A 24123-nucleotide genomic window follows, 5' to 3' on the forward strand; every position below is an offset into this window, starting at 1 on the left:
ATAAACGCACATATCTCACTGCATTTCTAACCATTGTAATTGCATCATTGCGCTCCTTCAAACCCTCACTCACAATAAGATTCAATATGTGAGCACAACATCTCATGTGTATATACTTACCCCCCAACAAATTCCCTGTCAAAAACTGTTTCAAATAGAAAATTGCAATATCATTCGAACTTGCATTATTAATAGTTACAGTAAATATTCTATCAATACCCCAATCAAGCAAGCACGACTCAACATATCTTCCAATGGTATCCCCTCGATGATTAGGGATTAAACAAAAATTAATTATTTTTTTCTGCAATTTCCAATTCTTATCAATGAAATGTGCAGTCAGACACATATAATTCAAATTCTGTACTGATGTCCATGTATCTGTCGTCAAGGAAATCATCATGCCACCATCTCTAAACACTTTTTTAAGCTTCCCCTTTTCTACTTCATACAACTTCATACAATCTCTTGCAATTGTGACACGACATGGAACTTTAAACCGGGGTTCAAGAGACCAAGCAAATTTTCTAAATCTCTGTCCTTCAACAACCCTAAATGGCATTTCATCAACAATTACCATTTCTGCAATAGCCAACCTCACAATCTCTTCACTAAATTTGTGGGTTACAAGAGTCCTTAATGTACTACCATCACTCTCTCCAACCCCCTCCTCAGGTGATGCCTCACCTGTCAATGTTTTTTGATACATATCCAAAGGTCCACGTTTATGAGGATTTTTACGACAAGAAGGCAAATGATTTTGCATCGTTGAAGTTCCATTCCTCTTTGAATGGCAAGCATACATCTTGCCACAATAATTACATTTAGCTTTTGGATCATCTACAGGACAACCATCCACCTTGGTAAAATGATCCCATACAATCGATTTGTCCGTCCCTTTCCGTTTCTTAGGCAATGGACAAGTACTACTAGTAGGGGCACTAAGGGGTTTTGGGACATTGGTCTCTCTCACATCTTCTTCCAAATTAATGGTTGGTTGAGTTTCATTTATATCAACATCAATAGGAGATGAAGAAAAATCCATCTAAATTATAAAACAAAATATAAATGTTAGGCAAACATAACACTCAATATCCCAGCAGCTAGTTTGCAACATGGCAAACATCACAAGTCTAAGACTCTAATCTAAGTTGTTCACTCATCTTCTCTCAATTTATATAAATAATTAACAAGTTATATATATACACATTACACAACAAATTATATAAGTTAATATATAACAAAGTATATATATATATATATAACAAAATATATACGACTTATATATATAATATATATACATTAAATATATAATCTATATAACATATTAAAATTTATAATCAACATCTATAAAACAGAATACAGATTATATATATAATCTGTATAAGTTATATAAGTTAATATATAACAAAGTATATATATATATATATAACAAAATAGATATGATTTATATATATAATATATATACATTATATATATAATATATATAACAGATTAAAATTTATAATTATATATATAAAACAGATTATATATATAATATATATAACTGTTTATACGCATTATAACAGATTATATATATACATTATACGATATATATATACATTATAATAGATTCAATATTAGATACGATATATATATACATTATAATAGATTCAATATTAGATACGATATATATATACATTATAACAAATTCAATATTAGATACGATATATATATACATTATAACAGATTCAATATAACAGATTTATATATATATAATATAATAATATATATACATTATATATATAATATATATATATAACATATTTAAATATTATATACACTTATATCTATAAAACAGATATAATATATAATATATATAACATTCTACAGATTAAAATTTGTAATTATAATCATATATAACAGATTATATAAATAATAAATATATAAGAAAAAACATCACAAGAATACTCACAGTCACAGAGGCCGGCTTGCGAGGGAGTCACGGACTGCTGCGGCGGTTCACCGGTTGAGCCTGCGGCCGGAGTGAGAGAATCGCAGAGAGAGAGAGAGAGAGAGAGAGAATCGCGGGGGAGGGCAGCAGAAGAGAATAGGGAGAGGGAAGGGGGGAACTGGGAACGGGAAGGGTAATAAACCTAACCTGTTCCCAACCAAACGACGCCGTTTGGTTGAGACCAAAAGGCGTCGTCCTATTTAATTTTTTTTGTTACTCACTTAAATAAAACGACGCCGTTTCATATGAAACGGCGTCGTTTTTATATAAGATATATATTTAAAATATATATACGGTCGGTCGAATTGGGACCAAACCGACCGTGCTCGGTTCCTACTTATTTCTACCGCCGGCCGACCGGTTCTTCGCCGATTTCGACGTCCAGCGGTCGGTTGCCGTCGGTGGAGGTCGGTTCGCCGGTTTGTTGTACACCCCTACTCTCTACTCACTTCTGCTCACTACTCTCTGTATTCTAACTTAAAAAAAAAAAAAAAAAAAAAAAAAATCTGAACGAAGTCACTCGATACTCAGCAGTTGTAGGTACGTTCTTATTGTTTTTCTCAGTATTGTAAGAATTAATTGTATTATATGAATGAATTTGTTTCGGTATCTAATTAGATGATATGCATATAGATCATAGCTAAAAAAAAAATGGAAAGAAGATAAAAATTATATTTGCGTATTCACATATGTTTTTACAGGAGAGTAAACCTAACAAAAAAATCAAACCCATCATACAAATTCCATCTTTTGATTTGTTTGTATGTGCTGAGTACATAAAAACAAAAACGCAATTAGAGTGAAAAAAGAAAACCAAGTTGTTCCAAAATTTTTGAAAAAAATAACTATCGGATTGAAAAAAATTGCTATGTAGATGTGAAAAATAGAAACCTAATATACATCAATTGCAAAAGAAAAAAGAAAAATACACCCAAAAAATGCACGTAGACGAAATACACAAAAAAAAATACACACGAAATACACCCAACCACAATACCTCCCTACCACACGGCTTGACAGTCCCAGTGTCACGACCCAACAAAAGAAACAGATCCTAGAGGCAAACAGAGACCCAACAAACAACAGATCCAACCCAAAAACTCAAAAATATCCATAAAAAAAAAAAAAAACAAACAAACAGAGTGTCTTAATACACATGAGATGGTGAAACAAACCTGAAACTACTCTTAACATTAAGATCCCATGACAGAAAAGAAAGGGGATGAACCAAAAAAAAAAAAATTCAAAAAACACCCCAGCAAGAAAGAAAACCAGATTTAACATGCAACCGAGAAACCAAAAAAAAAAAAAACTCATTCAAAAATAAAATTTTAGAAATTTATCATTTTCTTCAAAGGCAATGACAGAGAGGCTGTGAGGGAAGAGTGGTTGTCACCGGCCAGGCACGATGAACGCAGCGATGGTCGGTGGTAAAAAAGAAAAAACGAACAAAAATGATGTAAGAGGAGAAGAAGGGGGGCGGGGAAGAAGAAACAGAGAGAGGGAATAGAAGGGGGGCGGGAAAGTAGACTCTTGGAGGGGGGAGAGAACATCAAGGGGGCCAGAGGAGAGAGAGAGAGAGTGAGAGAAATGGAGACACAGATAAGGGGGTTGGGAAGAAGACTCTCGAAGAGGGGGGTGTTTAAGGTTCTTTTAACTAAAAGAAAGAAACTTTTTAGAAAAAAAAATACTGCGTGCAAGTCATGAGTGGAACCAGACTGTCAATCACTATTTTATACTATTTTATGACTGTCGATTACTATCACTTTTTACACTATTTTATGACTGTTGATCACTATATTTTTTTACTGAAAATACGGCTATTTTTTTTTTATAGATTGAAATGATGGAAAGTAGATTAGACTCTACGGGTAGGTGTAATGAAAGATGCTTTTGCTACACGTCATCTAGGGTCAAATATGATTTATTTATTTATTTTAAATATTTTTACTTATTATCTTATTCATTAGTTAAATTAATTTAATAAAAATAAAATAAAATAAAAATTTATATTTGATATAACGTAAAATGATGCATAAAATCTCTTTTTTATTATATTAATTGAATGTTGTTATTTATCATTTTTACTTTATATTTTTAAAAAAATTTAAAAAAAATACCTAGAATAAATGAAAACATAACAATAAAAATATTAATTTAAATGAAGAAAAAATATATGAAAACATAGCAATAAAAATAGGGATTAGATTTGCTCGTATCCAAAAAAATAACAATAAAAAAAAGTTATATGCTTTAGTTTTTTAAAAGTTAAGATTCTTCTTTCAGCTAATAAGATTTTCTTTTTGGAACTTTAATTTCTTAACATGCATTTTAAAGTCTGCATATATTTCTCTAATTTTTTATTGCAATATGAATTTTAAAGCTTTCGCTAAGATGTTGATCTCAATGAGAGATCTGCACATAAAACTAAAAAATATAGTGATGCATTTTTTATTGTTTTTCCTTTTTATGTATATTATTCATGGAAGTCATGTGTTCAAATTTTCTATTTGCTCTGTTGTTCATCTCCTAATTGTTTACATAGAGAATAATTATTTTAGACATTATTTTGTACACCTTGGTGAAAGTGTTGTAATTTTAGTAACATTTTGTTAAATTAGTTTTTGTAACATTACCTTTGTGTAAATATTTTTGTGATTTTTGTTCTATAATTATTTTGTTGCCTATGATTTGATACCTTAGTTTTTATTATATGTTGTTAATTCATAAATTGACTATCTCTTTTTGTGAATTTTTAAAACTAATGATCAATAAATTCAATTATCTTGTAATAAAAGATCACTCTTTTTTTTGGTCGTAAAACAAATTTCAAATTTTTGAGTATAAGAAAATTTACTTTATAATCAAAAAAGTTAAATTATAATGTAAATACATAAAACATTTAGAGCATTCTTCCGTTATAAGAAAATTAAATAAATATCATTTTTAACAGTTTTAATATACATGTACAATTATAATTGGATAACAAAAGACACTGAGAACATTCCTCCGTTACAAGAAAATAAATATTCATATGAAAACCATTTTGTTATCATTGTACTCTTTACGGTAAGAAAGTTACTTTTATAATCATAAGAGTTAAATTATAAAGTAAATATATAAATCATTTAGAACATTCTTTTGTTTTAAGAATAAAAAATAAATATCAATTTGAACTGTTTTAATATATGTGAATATCAATTTGAACTGTTTTAATTTTAAATGTCTTATAATGAATGAATGTTCTCGGTGTCTTTTTTATTCAATTATATTGAGTTCAGATTAAAAAACTAAGCATCTATCACTTGTGTTTTTTAAAAAAGTGTTTTTTATTACTTGCAAAAATACTGTTTTTTATTATTAGAAATTTGATATAGTTTTTAAATAGAAATTTGATATATTTTTTAAAATACTTACAACAATTTAAGATAATTTAACAAAAAGGACATTAAAAAAATGTTGTTAACGCTATTTGTAACCCAGCGCAACTCTTTATATTACATTTTCACTTTTCTTAGTAATTTTAAACGATAGTTTTGTCATTTTTATTGCACCGTTAAATTTTAGTTTTATTATTTAAAAATTATCAAAAAATATTAATCTCCTAAATCTTGTAAAGAAAATTTTATGTTTTACATAACACAAATTTCGGATTTAATACAAACATAACAATTGTGTTAAACAATTTTTCATATTGTACATGAAAGTTTAAGGTTTTTTCAGCAGACTACAAGTTAGAATGTTATGTTACGTTGTGATCGTCTAATGCGAAAATATCTTTTTATATACACTAATTGACAAAAAAATGAAAGTTGTGTATGTAATTTAGGAATTTTTTTTAAATCATTAACAAAAAAATAAATTATTTATACATTTATTAATCATCTAATTTCACTAAATATTTAACACATAGTAACATTTATCATTCATAAAAAAAATGGCATCAGAAGCTTCAGAAAAATAATGGATGATTTAACTTGCTGCAGACCCAAAAATATTCAACCAACAAAAACACAAAAACTTTAATGTTATTTCCATTGGTCCTGTCCAATATGGCCCTAGCTCCTGAGCTAGAATGACACTAAAAGAAAAAAAAAAATTTAGAAGTTATTTTGTTGTTTATATTTATGTAATATTCTCACTGTCAAATTTTTAAAACTTAACTAAACAAGTAAACAACCCAACGAAGCAAACGTGCATCGCATGTTGCACCTTGACTTGTATTTAAATACGTATATATGTTGAGTCATCTCTCAGTTTTTGTTGAGATGAACATTTTATTAGACCTCTCAATGTCTTTTGTCTTCATCTCGCTCACTGATCATCAATCCGATTGATGAGAACCACAATTTTTAGAGATGCTAAGAGCTTGGTTAGTTAATCAGGTGGTGGTAAAAATTAAAATTTAAATAAAATATTATTAAAATATTAATTTTAATATTAATTTTATTTTAACATTTTAAAAAATAGAATTATTTATTATATTTTATATAAAAGTTTAAAAAATTGTAATAATTAAATGAGATGAGATAAACGGTACGTAATCAATTTTTAAAAATATAAAACTGGTACATATTAGTTCAGTCTTAAATTTTATCCAAAATTAGATTTTGCTTGGCCACTGAAATTTCTCAGATGAGAATTTTGAGTTTTAAGATTAAATATTAAAATATTATATTTTAATAATATTATTATTTTTGAGATTTGAAAAAGTTAAGAAAAAGTTGAATTGTTTATTATATTTTATATGGAGATTTGGGAAAGTTGTAATGATGACATGAGAATTTTGCGTTTGAGATAAAAAATTCCAATGGCCAAACCGAACCTTAAGTCGCTTAACCGACCCGGCTATCTTTTCGAGCTGACCCTACCCCAATGAACCAACCTGGAAGCACAAAACAAGTAATTGATTATGCTTCCGTTTTATTCCGTTTAAAATGCTTCGGTATCTGGTAATAGTAACACGGTAATACCCATAAGAGCATCCTCATCCGGTTCCTCATCTTCATCCCTATAATTTAACTTAAAATCATATTTTCTCAAATTTATCTTTAAATTTTATTCATCTTCTAAAAATTTCGTACATCTCATTCCTCATCTCTATCTCTATTATATTAAATCTTTTTATTACTTTTTTCTCTATCTTCCATTTACAATCTTAACTACTAACTCTTTTGTCTTATTATTATTTTTTCAAATATCACTTTCTACTAAATATTTATATGATTTTGACTATCCAATACAATATTTTTTCAAACCAAAATTCGTATTATAAAAATAGTATTTTATTTTAATTAATGCATTTTCTAACGTGATGACAAATTTTTTTAAAAGATGACTCTTTATCAATTTCTCTAATGAGAATCAGTAGTCATGTATTGATGATAAAATTTAATTGTAAAGGAAAATGACTTCTTATATTCCAAAACAAAACAGTGTTCTCACAATTTCTATATATGTTTTATAATATTTACAAAGATACCAAAATCCAAACAATTGAAAATGCACTAAGAATAAAAACAACAACTGAATAGATGTAGCAAGGATTCAAACTCAATAAACCAATAACGATATGATTCAAATAGAAAGCATAAAGATGAATATCAAATAAATAAAAAAAATATCATCAATTTCCTGATGCAAGGATTTGGAGCAAGGATTGAGCAATTTGGCCAAATCGAAAAAATCCCATATCTTCAACTAAAAATCGAGAATCGTATCATTGTGAAAGATCCAAATTCCAAGATCTAATTCAATATAATTTTTCTCTTCTCAAAGATCCCTCACAGACTTGAGGAAGAGAAATGGGTCATGGCGTTGGGACCAATCTTAACAGAAAGTCAGAAATAGAGAACCAGAGGAACACAAAATCATGAAACCACAAAGATTTTGAAGAGAAACATGCAACCGATAGAGAGCTACAACCGACGGAGATGCTTCGAGAAAGGGGGCCAACCAACAGAGAAGAAGATGCGAGGGAAGGGAAAACCGAATAGGGTTTATTAGGGATGCGGACGTATAGTACAATCGCAAATATGAGAAAACTCTGTATATATCGTAAACGGCAACCGCATAATGGGGACTCAGATGGAGTGGGGTTTTTGGATTAAATCATAAAAATTTTCCTAAATTTTGAGGATAGGGGAGATGTGGGGAACCGGATCGAATGCTCTAAGAGCATTCATATCCGGTGCCCCAAAGCACCGGATTCCCCATAATTTGAGATTTATTATGGGGTTTTGATCAAAATGCCCCCCACATCCAGATCCCTATTTTAGGAAAAAAGTTTAAGAAATGAACAGTAAGTCTCCATATTTGGGGACTCACTATTCATTCTCTAAATAATTTTTATCAATATTTTATTCTAATATATAAAATAAATAATTTTTTAATCATCTACACTTTCTCTCATACTCATATTTATTATAGTTTTAAATAATAATTTTTAAAATAATTTAATTAATTATGAAAATATAAAAAAATTAATTTTAAAAATATTATCATATTCACAAAAAAATAATTTAAATTTTTGTTTAAAATATTTACTAGAGTAATAGTTGAAAATATAAGAAAAATATTGAATAGTTAAGTTTGTAAATGGAAGTGAGAAAAAAAAAGAAATAAAGAAATAATCGAGAAATATTATTTTAATAGAATAGAAAAGAATAGAAAATAAGATGTAGGAGATTTTTTAAAAAGAAATAAAATTTAAAAAATTTTAAAAAATATATTTTTTAACTAAATTATAAGAGATTTTATGGGAAATGTGACGTGAATGTAAGTATTAGAAAAAGTCTCTTTGCATAGGCGCCGTTTCACATTTTTGTTTGAACTTCACTCTCTCAGAATTGGGTCTCTGTCTCCCATTCCCCATCTTCGATTCTTCTCTGTGTCTCCCAAGTTCGAACTCCGTTGCTCTCTCAGTCTCTCAGGAAATGGAATTGAACATGATTTCAGGAAATGGAAATGCATTTGGAATTAGTTCAGTGCCTGGTCGTGCATCTTCTGGTAATTTTTCTTCTCCAGCTTTTTTTTATTTGTTTATTTGTATTTCCTCGCAATTTTCCTTGACGCTTTCGATTTTTCTTAGTTTTTCTGTTTTCGGAATCCGGAGCTATATCGATTGGATTTTGAAATCGTTCTGGTTTTACGTCTTGTTCGTTATCGATTGGTAGCGGATTCTTGCTGTGACTTTGCAAGTTTTACTTATTTCCCATTTAAATTCGATAGCCATCTTATTTAGGATCCATTATCATTTTTTTCTAATCACCCCCAGAAATTAACCTAGATTTTTTGTGAGAAAACCTCTGCCGAATCGTGCATTTCTTTCTCTAGAAAGAAAAAAGAAATTAAAAAAAAGGATGCATTTTGGGTGAGCTATAATATGGATAAGTTTTGCCAGATCTTTTCCATGAATTACAATTATTTAAACATCTCCCTTCTGTAGATTGGATGTTTAAATAGACTTTTCTGAAACAAAAGGTTAAAGTACTGAATAGTAAGAAAGAAATGTGAAACTTGGTTGGTTGCTTCAAAGAAAGTACTGAATATTTAAGCCTTCCTGAAGGAGTTTTTAGCCCGTTGCAAGAAGACTTGCTAGTTTTTTTCAAAGCTTCCTTTTCATTCTTTTTTTTTTAGTAGTGTTATGTTTGTTGCAGGCCTGGACATATCATGATGCTGAAAACTCACTGCAAGCTCATTGCACGTATCATGGTATTTTGTGATGATTCTGATCTGAATTCCATTGTTTGTCTAAGAAAAACCTTTCCCATTTTCATACAGGAAATGGAACATGATTGTGGGGCTCTACAATTATGGTTTGGCCGTGGTCACAATGGAAACTGGTCTGCTAGAGAAGTTGACAGTCTTGCAGACCAAGAGAAACCTATCCAGACACTGTCTAGAATCCATGATTGTCAATAGCCTAGGACTCGGATTGGCCCTGCTTTTTGGCATTGTATTATTGGCTGCCGTTTTAAGTGAAGTGGTACTTTCACGTCATTTTTCTTGCCTATGTCACATTGATCTGATATATGCACAACTACTTCTCTTTGTTATTAAGTTTTCCTCTTGAAATTGAGTCTCACATTGCCTTTATTACGTATCAGGCTACCTTTTCACTGCAGCCGCCATCTGCTTGATGGAATGGGCAACAGATCACATGGACACACACGAACACATTTGTTTTCTAATCTGGATCTTAGCACTGCAAAAAACTATTGCTGACAGTTTGATTAGTTTGTATACAGACTGTTTGGCTGGTTTAGGCGAGAATTTCTTGAAGATTGGGAAGATTACTCCATTCTGAGTGTGGAAATATTAAAGCTTGCGTCATTTTGTAGTTTGGTGATATTAGCAAGCGAGAATTCCCGGTAATGGGTGGTAAAAGTATGTTTAAATGGCCTAAACAAATAACGCCTTCCCTAGTTGAGAAGTTGATACGGGCAGAAAAGGACGTACAGAAAGCTACTCTAATATTTGATTCGGGGACAGCTGAGTATGTTAATGGGTTTCGGCATGATCATAATACCTTTGGTGCAATGATCTCCAAATTAGTTTCCGCAAACCAGTTCAGACCGGCGGAGGAGCTCCTTAATAGAATGAAGGAGGAAAAGTGTAGTATTACCGAAGATATATTCCTCTCCCTGTGCAGAGCCTTCGGTCGGGTTCACAGGCCCCTGGATGCCATTAGGGTCTTTAACAAGATGGAGGAATTCCAGTGCAAACCCAGTGAGAAATCTTACATTACAGTTTTTGCAATTCTTGTTGAAGAAAACCAGTTAAAGATGGCTATAAAATTTTATAGGCATATGAGAGGTGTGGGTATACCTCCTTGTGTTGCTTCCCTTAATGTTTTGATTAAAGCCCTTTGCAAGAACAGCGGGACAATGGAAGCTGCTTTTCGAATATTTCGAGAGATGCCCAATCGTGGTTGTACTCCAGATTCATATACGTATGGTACCCTGATTAATGGGTTGTGTCGATTGGGAAAGGTTGGAGAAGCAAAGGAGTTATTAAAAGAGATGGAGACAAAGGGTTGTTTGCCCAGTGTTGTGACGTATACTTCTTTGATTCATGGTTTGTGCCAGTCTGGAAGTTTGGATGAAGCTGTTGGATTGCTCGAAGAGATGAAGATCAGAGAAATTGAGCCAAATGTGTTTACCTATAGTGCTTTAATGGATGGTCTTTGCAAGGGTGGGCGTTCTTCACAAGCCATGGAGCTCCTGGAGATGATGATTAGCAAACGGCATAGGCCCAATATGATAACTTATAGCACTTTAATTCATGGACTCTGTAAAGATGGAAAGCTTCGAGAAGCTTTGGAGATTCTTGACAGGATGAAACTTCATGGACTGAAACCAGATGCAGGGTTGTATGGTAAAATCATTAGTGGCTTCTGTGACATCTGCAAGTTCCAGGAAGCTGCAAACTTCCTTGATGAAATGGTCCTTGGGGGAATCTCACCGAACCGATTAACTTGGAGCCTTCACGTTAAGATTTATAACATGGTGGTCCAAGGCCTTTGTACTAATGGTGATCCAAATCGAGCTTTTCAGTTATACCTTAGTATGCGAACTAGGGGTATCTCAATTGATACTGGAACATTTGATTTTCTGATTAAGTGTTTTTCTAAGAGAGGAGACTTACATAAGGCTGCTCGCATCATCGATGAAATGGTGATCGATGGGTGTCTTCCAACTGAGGGAACGTGGAGTGCAGTTTTTGGTGGATTTTGGGATCGAAGGAAGGTGCGGGAAGATGCTGAGTTTTTGCAGGACAAGCTAATGAGTGAATTTGTTGAGCCAGAATTACAATTCTGAGCTTTAGTTTATAGGTTAGTAAGTGCTCTTGGTCTATGGACTTTTTTCTTTCTAATCACTAATTTTTTGTTTTTTGTTTTTTTTTTTTGTTTTTTTTTGTTTTTTGTTTTTGTTTTGTTTTTTTTTTTATTTTTTTATTTTTTTAATTAAAGTGTAAATTCTCTGGCTCAGGATATTGTGTCTTCTTCTGAACTTTGAATTTTCTGACTAAGTTAAATTGTATCGTTCATTCGGTTGATGAATAAACTTCTGAAGTTTAAATGCCGAATGCATTGTAGGATCTGTATACAAGAAGTTACATGAAGCAGGACAAATTTAGAGAATCTCTTCATTCCTTCTTTGGTGGGCTTAAGGTTTTGGAAAATTAGTTGATCAAGGACTTAGAATTGTGTAAGGATGTGTTAGGGTTTATCAGTTTTTTCTCTCCTGTTTCAGTCATGGTTCTCAAGGGTTTATGTTTCGATTCATCCTGATGCTGGGAATGTGCCTAAATCTCCCAAAAACTCAGTGTATGGAAATAAGCAAGCTTTTTCAGGTTTCAGGAAGGATGGTGGGACAGGTTAGCTGTGCCTCAAAGAATTCAGGGCACGTGCCTCAAGGGATCACTATAGCCCACAGAGTTTTAAGGGAGGCTATAGTGTTGGTTCTCCATGAAGTCTTAAAAAGGTAGTTGGGATATTCCCAGCCTTATTTAGTAAATAGTGATGGCATCCGTTGTTGATCCATGGGAATGATATTCATATGTATTTGTGTATATCGAATTCTGAAATTCAAATCTGTCTTTTCCGCTCTGAGCTGAGAGCTGGCTTTTTGCTCCTTTTTTCTGAAAACCAATCTTTAGTGTGATGTATCTGGCATGTTGTTAATCTTGCCTTTGTACCTACTCTTTTAACTGCTATATTTTGTCTTTGATAATCCAGATTATCACTTTGATATGTTTGAATTTTAAAACGTACTTTACTCTGATTGTATAGAGTTCCATGGATGAATGTGGTGAAATAATTTTCAGTGTCCTAGTCTGTGCTTATGGCTTTGTCTCAAGTATTGACACAGCCAAATTTATCATTTTGTAAACACTTGTTTTTTCCTTTCTTTTTGAAAATTGCAATATGAAGGTCTCTATTGGAGCAATTGTGAGCACACAATTTTCCCAACCATAAGATGTAATATCAAATTCAAGAAAAATAATTCCACTGGCTTTCATGAGTTTTTGCATATGCGTATGCGTGTGCATGTGAATCTTGATTTATGCTACTGATATTCCGTCATCTTACTATTTGAACTAAAATTTGGTATATCCTTCAGTATTGAGTTGTTGTTTTACTCTTAAGATTTTTATTAATTGCAATTATCTATGACTAAAAAATTATTTATGTTCAAACTTGCACTGCACACATTGACATCTCATTATTTGCATTGGAATAGTAATTATATTCTAAAATCCTATCGCAATCCTTTTAGTTTCAGTATGCTCAAATGCATGTTTGATTTTTATGGGGAGTTTTGATCACCTTGCACTGTCAATATTAGCATTGACAAGCATGAACAGGACATTTCCTTAATGATGGTTCAATTGCAGGGAAACATTAGGAATGTACTTTAAAGGCATGGAAGTTGTATTAAACCCCAAAATTTCTAATACAACAGTGCTTGTGTTGCAATTCACAATCAGTATTCTATTCCTTGAGCAATGTTCATGGAGATAGAAGGCCTATAATTCGTAAACTTTTGTTAATTTACAGAGAGGGGGAAGCCAATTCCATGGCGCTTGGTAGGAAACACAACAAACATCATACTGCAAATGACACCTATTCCTACTGGCAGTCTTGTAAGAATCTCCTGGGTCACATATGACGGCATTGGGAAGAAGCATCTCACCACATTCTTATCAAAGAGCGCTACAGCTATGAATACCAGTATTGACATGAAGGCGTGCATGAAATCTATGAAGCGCAGCCGGTACTTTGCAGCAAGTTCAGGTGAAAGTTTGGCTGTTCCATCAATGATCCACAGGCCCCTGGAAAGTGGCAAACCCATAACAAACATTCCCCTTTTTGTCCTTGAAGCTGTCAGTGAAGCATAGTAGGAAACATGAGACCCCACAGAGAGTCACGAGTGCAGCAGTCATGAACCGGCCGACTGAGTCACAATTGCCTTCATTTGTGAAAATTGGTGATAGAAGTTGGAAAGCCAGGACTGATCCAGTCGGTAAAAGATTGGCCAAATGAGCTGTGCTCTGAAATGTCTGGCTAATGGCTTTCTGTATCGGTGTTTTCTCCTCTTTTTCAGATCCATCTTGCAAGAGCGGATGTTTTGATTCATCATGATTCTTGGAATCAGATTGTACCTTAATCTCCATAGCATCGAATCTTTCACTTCTCTTTTCCCTTTGTTTTGATCTCATTATGGATTTGTATCAGCATTGATTCAGCATGCCTCTTGTGAGGCACAGCTTTATAAGAGTTGAAAGAAAGGGAAACTGAGGGGAGGCAAATGCTGGGAAGGTTGGTTTGGCATGCCTTGCAAGAAAGAGAAACCAATACAGCAAACTGAGATTAGGATAAAGAAAGCTCTCCCCAGATTTCTGAGAGGTAAAGTTTTCTTTCATGTGAAATGCAGAGTTTGTAGTTTGGAGGCTACCTAATGTCTACAAAGTTTTAGTTACCGTTATCAAACTTGTAAGCTTCCCAAGGGTCGGTTCCAGTTATCCAGGGAGTTTTGTTGCTGTTTCAGGTCATTTGTTTTGCTTTCACGCAATGAATAGAACCTTGCTTTTCGGAAGAACTTTGCTTTGTAAGTAGTTTTTAGAGATTTTTGTCAACCACCCCAGCTGTGCTTCGACTAGGAATTTGTGGTCAACCATCAAATTTTGCCATCCCATGCTAGTAGCTGAGCTGAGACCACCATGTAGTGAGACCCCATTCACCCACCAATGTTTAGGGGGGAGTGACCTATGTTTGTCCACCATGAGGGTGGCAAAGTCTGGTGGTTCGGTGGGTTGGAGAAAGGAAACCTTCACTCCCTAAGGAAGATTTTTCTCGGAAGTAATCTCATGGATAATCACATGTTCTTCATTGACTAGAGTAGACAGAATTTTTAAAAGATCGAGCTAATTCAAAGTTTATCAGAGCAAACGGATATGAACAAGTCATGATCGACCAAAGTTCTTAATTATCCAGATAATAGTCTACACATTGGGACTTGGGGAGGCGGCATTTTCTTTTTCGCTTTCTTTAGTTGCCAAATTAAAGCAGTTTGGCTGTGTAGTGTATACTACGCGATTGGTTTCATGAATCGTATAGGGAAGAGCCTGTGACATTGTCCACTTCCTTAATGAGAAACATAGAGTCGGTATATTTTTATGGAATGGTATCATCGGTCATTGACATCTCTTGTACGCCAGAATTTTATGAACAGATATGAACGTTGTCTAAAATAAAATAAAGGAAATGAGATCATGTATACACACACACAATTTTATAGCCTTGAATTATCACCAATTTTACAATTTGTGTCCCAAACTTCGAAAATTGACAATTTACTTCCCGATTGAAACTGGACTGTTGAGATTATACCACGTGTTCTTTTTTAGTCTCTTTAAACATTTACATCTTAATCAAATATCTAAGTTATCAAAATTTGATAGCCTAGGATGTCTGCTGTCAATCTTAATTACTTTAGGGTTAAAATTTAAGAAAAAAATGATAGTTCAAAATTCAAAAATATAGGTTACTAAAAAAAATGTGGAAGGTTTTATTGCATCATTCTTGTGCAATCATATCATTTTATATAAACTTAGGGAAAAAAAAATGTTTGTAAGAAGAATATTACTTTTGAGGAGAAAACGCACTTCTTACATTCAAATCCCATCGATATAGCATGATTTAATCTATATTAAAAAAAAAAAAAGAAAAAAACCTAACAAATTTGACTATTGCAAATAAGTCATGCCGCATTAATGATAAGATGGTGTATTCTCTAAACAGTCATGAGATCGAAAAATGAATTTTTTAATAATAAATTTCATTTTTTTTTAAAAAGAGTATGCGACACTTATACTATTCATAATTTTATATAGTATTATTTAATAAAATAACTCAATTATTTTTATTGGATGAGAAAGAAGTAATAATATATTTCTAAATAATTTGATGTGGTGGCGATTTCAGAATATCGTTATTTTTTTTACTCATTTCGATAAAATAATCATTTAATGATTCGCAGTGCCTTGGAAAAAACACTGACCCCATGACCCGCGAGACAATTCCAAAACGAGGCCCTACGCCTCAATAAGTTTCAACGGGCTTATCAAATTGGGCCATAGAGCAGCTGTTTGTAAAACAACTTCGACGTCCAGTCCAAACCCATCAAAAGTCTCCAGCTAAAGCCTAAAACCCTCCCACGCAATTAACCGCTGCAACACACATTCCCAAATCCATCAATTTTATTAATCCGGTGACGTTTTGGGCTTATCAACTTATTAAATCCTCAAGTCTTATAAGGTTCAAGCATATATTTAAGTGACTGTTGTAAACATGCTTTTGCTAGCTTCTCCCTTTTTCTTTTTTGGAAAAGTAATTTGTACAGCTTTAAAGATATTGCATATGCTCACTTGCGTAATTCAATTTTTTTTTAATTTTTTTAAATGGTTAAAAAAGTAATTATTAGTGAATTTATATATATATATATATATTCTTAATAGTTAATAATGTTTAAAAGAAAATAAATAAATCCATTTGCACTTATGTGCATATTAATTAGGATGGACATTTAGTATGCACCTTAATATTGTCCTTCCATACATGGGATCCACGAACTGAATCGTCAAAATATATTAAGGTTTGTGGATAAAAATGGACAAGAATATTTAAGCTAAAAAGAATATGTAAAAAGAATACATTTTTTAATATGAAATCTCCTTTTTTTTTTTTTTTTAGAAGAAAAACATGCAAAACTTACCAATTTAAAATTTATACAAATAATTTCTCATTCGTTAATCTAGCATCAGCCGCCTGGCCTCCTCCAACTTGCACGGGTAAAAAAATACCACCCAAAATCTTGAACGCGTTCTTCTACAATATTCCACAAACGATCGAGAGAACCTTGACGCCATTAATGTTGTTGGAGATCTGACTTGGTCGATGTTGGTGCTGTCGTGCTGGTGTCATGTTATTTTCCTAAGTCACCTATAACAAGAACAGTAATAATAATAATCATGTTCTGTCGTGTTGTTGATTGATGCTGTTTTGTTTTCTTATGTTAATTTGACACTGAATTTCGAGTGTAATTATGACTGCAAATCGTAGTAGTTACTTCAAAATTATGTTTTCGAGAATAGCTAAAATATAGGCAGATAGATTGCAAAACCATCAAAATGGTTTTTGTTTATTTTCGGCGATTAGGTAATAATAGTTACTTACCCACATGATCTACAAATTACATTTCTTACATCACAAAAGCTGTTTACTTTTAATTCAATTACCAATCATGAGAGAGAGAGAGAGAGCATGGTGAGGGTGATGATGAATGGCCTCAATTGCAATAAGGAGAAGCCAAGCTTTTGCATACAGCTCATTCAGAGCTCATGATCTGCACAGACAAGCATGGACGTTGACTGGATACGAGTGAGATCTTTTTACACTTTTTCACTAATAATTGAGAACCTGAACCTTAATTTATATATATATTGATGATCAATCGGTTTCCATTGTTTCCGGTTCCAATTGATTTGTTGGTCAAGTTTCCCTCAATCTAAAGACAGGTAGGGAAAATGCTAATGATTTCACATATATCCACGATCACGCTTGCATGATGGGCGCGCAACATATGATGTTTTCAGAACATTGTTGTCTTTCTGATCTCTTCCCGCCGCATTAAAAATCCGACCTAGAAGAATCCAACATGCTCTTGAAAATAATCTATAGCTATATGCATGCCAATAGCTTAGGAAAAACAAGCATATATTAATATATATAACTCGTTGTTTAGCCATGAGATTAGTGCTCATTCCCCATGCAGATTCCACCTCACATGATTCTTCTCCTGATTCGAGAGGATAAGTTCGCCACAACAAAGTGAACATGTAGCCATGCATCCATCATCAATCACTCGTGTCCATTGGCTCTTTTGACATTTTTCTTAATTAATATATAAAATTAAGAACTAATAATAATAATAATATTAAGAGAAAGTAACATCCACAAAGGAAAACAACAACCATGCATTGCAAACTTTCTTGTTCACATGAAAAAAGGTCTGAGAAAAGTGAAAGTCAGTGGCGTAGGAGAAAGCTAGCTCGTCAGAGAGTTGAAGCGTACTACTCTCACAATCATGATTTTTTTCTGGTTGGGAATAGAAGGTCACTCTGAATGGGTTGGAGCCATCGTTCCCTCTACGTACTGAAGCTTTGAATCTTTATGAACGTGTTATTATATTGGTCAGGCCGGGCAATATACATCATATATATGCCCCAAAGTTTGTAGGAAAAAGCCTTGACTACGACCCCACATATAGCACCCAATCTTGAAAGAATCGTGGGCTGATCTTAAGAGTAAGAAAAGCTCTTGCTCTGATGTATTTTTAAATAGACCAGAAATATGGGTTTTAATGATATATCTTTATATATATCATTAATCTATTAGACTACAAAATTACAAGTTATAGCATGCGTTTGATCATACAAAAGTATTTAAGAATTTTTTTAACCAAAAGGAGCCTTCTACTCATTTGAGCAAGGTTTCCATCGGTTTAATTTATATTAAAATTGGACCCTCTAAATATCGGACACGTCTTTTGTGTCTCGTAACGAGGCACACACGTTTTGGATTAAAAAAACACAAAAAGAACTTAATATTTTTAAGTACTGAAATTGTTTTATCTCATCGATCTCATAATTATAATTTTTTAAAATTCTTAAATAAAATATAAAACAAAATTCAAAATTTTTAAATTTTAATTTAATTTTTTTAAATTTTAAAATAATAATAATATTAAAAAAATTTTTAATAATATTTTATTTAAATTTTTATTTTTATTTAAAATTATCTCATGTCTAAACTACTCCTAATTATATATCTCTTTACCTAATCGTCTCTTTCTTTTATGCTTTTCTTCACCTAATCATCTTCATCTTTCTTTTATGTTGTTCTTTCGTGCTAGCATGCTACAGAAATAAAGTCACAAAAGTCAATTTTGGTTATTTGTCATGTTTAGGATATATATAGCAACTAACAACAAAATCAAATCTATCACGGACGAGGATATGATTCTATTAATTCAATTTTTTTCCATCCATAACCAATATTTGGTTTTTTAAATTGTTTGCTTTCCTAGATGCTTCTTTAATTCGCGGAAAAGAAGGCAATAGAATGGCAAATGAGTTAACTACATAGCTCCCTTAATTGCTGATTTAAAAGTTTGCTGCCATTTTATTATGAATTTATATATTTCAGAATATTTTAATTGATTGTCGTGTACTTTTCTTAATATTATATTATTATAAATGAGATCCTACCATCTATATTATGAGTATTGTTATATTTATAAAGGAATTAGATAAAGGTAATTTTATAAGTTGATATGATTTTATCTGATATATTAGATATATTTTATAATATGACAAATCATATCAGTTTGTAAGATCGTTTTTATATAATTTCTTTATGATTAAAGTATTTCTCTATTAAAAAATAATTGTAAAATTTTAAAATATACAAGTTTCATATATATATTTTTTAAAAGAGATAAATTTGAGATCTATGCACAAATTAACACTTACTTCTTAATAATAGGTCTTATTATTTAAAAAAAAAGTCTTAAAATTTATACACTTTAAAGTGAAAAATTATATAATAACAACTAATATTTGACAATTCAAACACCATTTCACATTAAAAAACTAATTTTCTTCACTATAAATCAAAATTACCAACAAATTAGTACCTCAAATCACATAAAAATTATTAACTTTTCACTCTCAGCTGTAATTAAATTGTAATATAGATGTCATTTTATCATTTTCCATATTAAATTACTGTTTAATTTATATATCACTTTAACAGGCATCTAGCTGGCTAGCTAGGTAGCCATGCAGTTCATATTCAATGTATTCAAGACACGGCACAGTTGATTTGATTTGGGTTTGGAATCGCGGAAATTCAGTCGTAAGTGCTTACTGGTTTCCATGCACGTCTTAAAAGAACTTTTTGACTTTTGTAGTGATTAATATGAATCACCGTGTACCTACTGTTTCAAAAAACAACTCAAAAAAATTACGCCCAATTAATGTAACACACGCATTGCATCCTCCTAAAGCGCAGCAGCACTCATTCATAGCCATAGACAGACAATTTAAGTTATTTTGACTGTATCTTAGACATCGAGCCAATTACAAGCTGGGAAAGTCCATACGGCCATGTTCGATCGAGAAAATCAACATCCCTAGTTATAAGTTGTCAGTGTGCATGGGGTTCTAGGTATTAATATCATGCCAATTTCACTCAGATGACCTTGCTTCTTCACGCTTAATACTCACTCAGAAGTCACACCTAACCCTTATCTTTTAGTTCCCTCTGCATGCGCACGTCTGACGTCTAATTAACGATGTTTAAAGACTTCAAAGTTCAAATCTTCTCGGGTGGGAGGACCTGTACGTACTCGATGATCTAGTACTGGAGCAGTGTGATCATGCGTGAATACTGAATTCCATCTTAAATTGAAACACCCACCCCGTCTGAACCGTTCTTCGATTAATGCTCTTCTCGATCTGCTCTTTAAATAATACACAGTATCTATATATAATGTCGATTGACCAGCTAAATCGAAACGGTGAAAAGTCAAGAATTAAAGAGGTTAATCGGGACAGGCGCGTATAAGTACAACCAGTACCTTAAAGTTGTAATTAATTGCATTTTAATAAATATAAGGTATAAAGTGGATGAAGGGTGGATGTAATTAGATATAACTTTCTTCGAATAATCCTAGATTTATATATTGCTATTAATTATTCGGTTCATGTAAAATATTAATGAACCGTACATATATTTCATCTGCACATAATCAAAATATTTTATTTTTATTATTTTTGAAAAGTATTAGAGTTATAAAAAAAATTAAATAAATTCATGAACTGATATATATCACATTAAAAAAAAATTACATCAATTTATAATTTTTTTTTACACCGAATCTGTTTTAATTATGATTTTTTTTCTTTTCTTTTTCAAAAGGCATGTTTCTACATGTGAATTAAAGATCTGGGTATGCATGATAAATTAATGTTTTTTTGTGCTGATTAATGCATCTGAATCGAGTCAGATATGAGAAGTAAATGATGGTAGATAGCTAGTACGTGCTATAAAATCTGTTAGTTGGCATATTAACGTAGAAACCAAATCAAATGCCACAGCTATTAATTAAGGAGGCTCTGGCATGGGAATGCCAACAGCGTCATGCAATTTCAACGAGTTAATGAGGCGTACATGGCCGACACTTTTGTTAATTACATAAGTATCTAAATTTATTTTTCTGACCAAATTATAATAAATCACGCACACAGATTACATATTGGAAGGTAAAACGTTATTATATTGTACATGATGATTTTTAAAAAACTTGTCTCCACTACCCACACAAACTCGTCAAACATGCAGCATGAATTCTCTGACTTGAAAAACAAAAGAGTTGGGTGAATGGCTGTTTCCATCCATTAATTATTTTCAGAAATCATTATATTTGGACTTGAATGAATCGCCTTCAAGCTGGTATTTGATGCATTTGATGATCACAAACTTGGCTTTAAAGATACACACAGATTAGTGGGAAAGTTGGTGGTCTTCCATCAATACAGATCCATCGGCATTTATATATATCTGTATAATGTTAATGCGGTACGTACTTGAGCAAGCTCTTTATTCAAATTAAAAAGTATGCCCTAAAAGTACTCATCCAAAGTGATTAATATCTAATCATGTGCTTGTACGTACCAGCAGCCCCATTTGGATCAATCATTTTGCAATACCCATGCATTGAGTGTCCGAACCTAATGAAATCCTGCGCGTAGGTTCCTCTGATCATGTTGGTAGCTAGATGAATTTCGCGTCTTAAAGGCTTAAAGCCGCTTCATAATCATGGACCCTTTGATCTCATAATTATTATAACTTTCGGAGTGCTCACATCAGCTGAGATCATGCTGACTGTTATTATTTTAGCAGATGCTGCTGCGCTGTACCGCTACAATATATTGTTGGATTTTTTTTTTTAATTTAATAATTAGAAAAGGTGATTTTAAATATATTAATATTTTTTTTTTCACTTAATAATTAAGAAAATAATTAAAACAATATAAAAAAATTTTAAAAAATAAACCAACTAGGCAGTACGCCAGCGTTATAACTCAGACGGCATAATAGCCTCATCCTATTATATTTTGTGAGAAAAAAGTAAAAAAAAAAAAAAGTTTTGAGTACATGTCAAATGGGTGGTGCTACTTCCACTGCTCCAAATTTCCTTAATACAATTTTATGTATTTTTAATTTTTTTAAAAAAATCAGAACATCATTAAAAATATTTCTTTAATCACTCATTATTATTATTATTATTATTATTATTATTATTATTATTATTTTTAACTCAATGGAGGAGCCCTTAATGGGAAGCCTAACATTATTCTGAATTAAATTTTATCTGATATTCTTAGGAATAAAAGAAAAATCCAATGAACTGGATTAGGCCGAACTGAACTGGTGGGCTGGTTCAGTACTGGTTTCATTTTTTTTAAACTCGATTAAAATCGATTCGATTCTAATTTTCATTTTTTTTACATTAGACTGGACCAGTTCATATATATATTGTATAAAATATTTTGATATGATTTTTATATTATATATGATTTTTATATATAATATATAATTATATATAAAATAATTTTATACTATATGATAAATTATTAATTAATATAATATTAAATTTTAAAATTATATATTGCTATAGTCTAATATATTACAATATATTATAATATACAGGAAAAATTGGACTGAATCAATAAAATTAAAAGTACAGATTTAGAGATATAATTGGTAGGATATTGATTTTTCAAATTTTAAAATCCATAAATACCGATTGAATTCTAAAATAGGTTTAAAATCGTACCAAATTGTATGTTTTGACGCCTAGATATTTTCCATGGCAGTTTAATTTAGAACGTGTTCCCACTATTCATTTTGAGTAGGTTCTGTTTGGCTAATGAGTTTTTTTAGATAGAATTTTAAATTTTAAGATTAAATATTAAAATATTATATTTTAATATTATTATTTTAGAATTTAAAAAAGTTAAGAAAAAATTAAATTATTTATTATATTTTATATAAAAATTTAAAAAAATTATAATAATAAAATAAAAATTTTGTGTTTGAAATAAAAAATCCTAATGGCCAAACCAAGCCAAACTCTGGCATGCTGTTCTGCATGAATAACCGAGGGTACAAATTTAGTAAAACGAAAAGAAATTTAAAACCTTCAAACTTCAAAGTATTGAAAATTGAACTCTACAAGAATCGTTGCAAAAATGGCCGGGTTTTTTTATTGTTATTTTTTTTAAGGTGTTGGTACGTTTCTATGCATGAGCTGTTTACCCCGAGGCAGTGATTTTAATTTGCATTAATCCTTGCGAGAGGGTTCCTTAGCTATGTCGTCTGAGGTTAAGGCTCAAGGATTTTGCCATGCCATTGCGGAAGGAGGCTCTCCTGAAGTGGTACTTACATTGTCCAATCAAAAATTTTCAAGAAATTGGATGATTTGATCTCATCTGGTCACTCACATTTGGCAAGATGCTGGTGTGTTTTTATCTTCTTATGAATTTAACAGAGGAAAATGCTATCTTGTCCCATGTTTTTATTCCTTTATTTTCATTGCTCATGTATTTCATTTGATCTAATTAATATAATTTTACATAAAATTTAAAATTTATATTTATTAGTAGTCATAATATCTAAAAAACAATATTAATAAAACTATTTACTAAAAAAAATTTACAAATTCTAACTTATAATTAAACCAATATTACAAACCCTACAATAATAAATATAAGCATATGTCCAAATTTATAATCTCAATAATAAAAATATAAGCATATTGGAAAATATTAATATTACAATTTAACAATAATAAAATTTTAATTTTAAAATAAAATATAAACATGTTATTGAGAATTGAGTTAGATTAAGTGAGTTGACCCGTAATTGATTCCCGTTTATTAATTGTATTTTAACGGGTTAACCCGTATTGATCTAAATTCATTTATATTAAGCTCAA

General features: G+C 31.5%; 1 protein-coding gene and 1 pseudogene across 7 annotated transcripts; one reads left to right on the forward strand and one right to left on the reverse strand.

Moving 5' to 3' along the window:
• The first annotated feature begins 8784 nt into the window (after nt 1–8784).
• LOC122279307 (pentatricopeptide repeat-containing protein At5g46100) lies at nt 8785–14204 on the forward strand. Of its 7 annotated transcripts, XR_006229559.1 has the most exons (6): nt 8785–9001; nt 9776–9980; nt 10102–11828; nt 12093–12156; nt 12250–12480; nt 13557–14204. XR_006229559.1 is itself a non-coding variant. In XM_043089860.1 (4 exons), exon 3 carries the CDS (start codon nt 10369–10371, stop codon nt 11812–11814), a length of 1446 nt encoding a protein of 481 aa, XP_042945794.1. In that variant the 5' UTR covers nt 8785–9001; nt 9776–9980; nt 10102–10368; the 3' UTR covers nt 11815–11828; nt 13394–14204. The 7 variants fall into 7 exon arrangements, 2 of the variants coding, with proteins under 2 accessions (XP_042945794.1, XP_042945793.1); XR_006229556.1 differs by having other exon boundaries at nt 12093–12480; XR_006229560.1 differs by lacking the exon at nt 12093–12156.
• Nucleotides 13408–14218, reverse strand: LOC122279308 (annotated as a pseudogene).
• Between the last annotated feature and the right edge of the window lie 9905 nt (nt 14219–24123).

The sequence above is a fragment of the Carya illinoinensis genome, chromosome 10 (assembly GCF_018687715.1).
Source record: "Carya illinoinensis cultivar Pawnee chromosome 10, C.illinoinensisPawnee_v1, whole genome shotgun sequence".
Taxonomy (NCBI): Eukaryota; Viridiplantae; Streptophyta; class Magnoliopsida; order Fagales; family Juglandaceae; genus Carya; species Carya illinoinensis.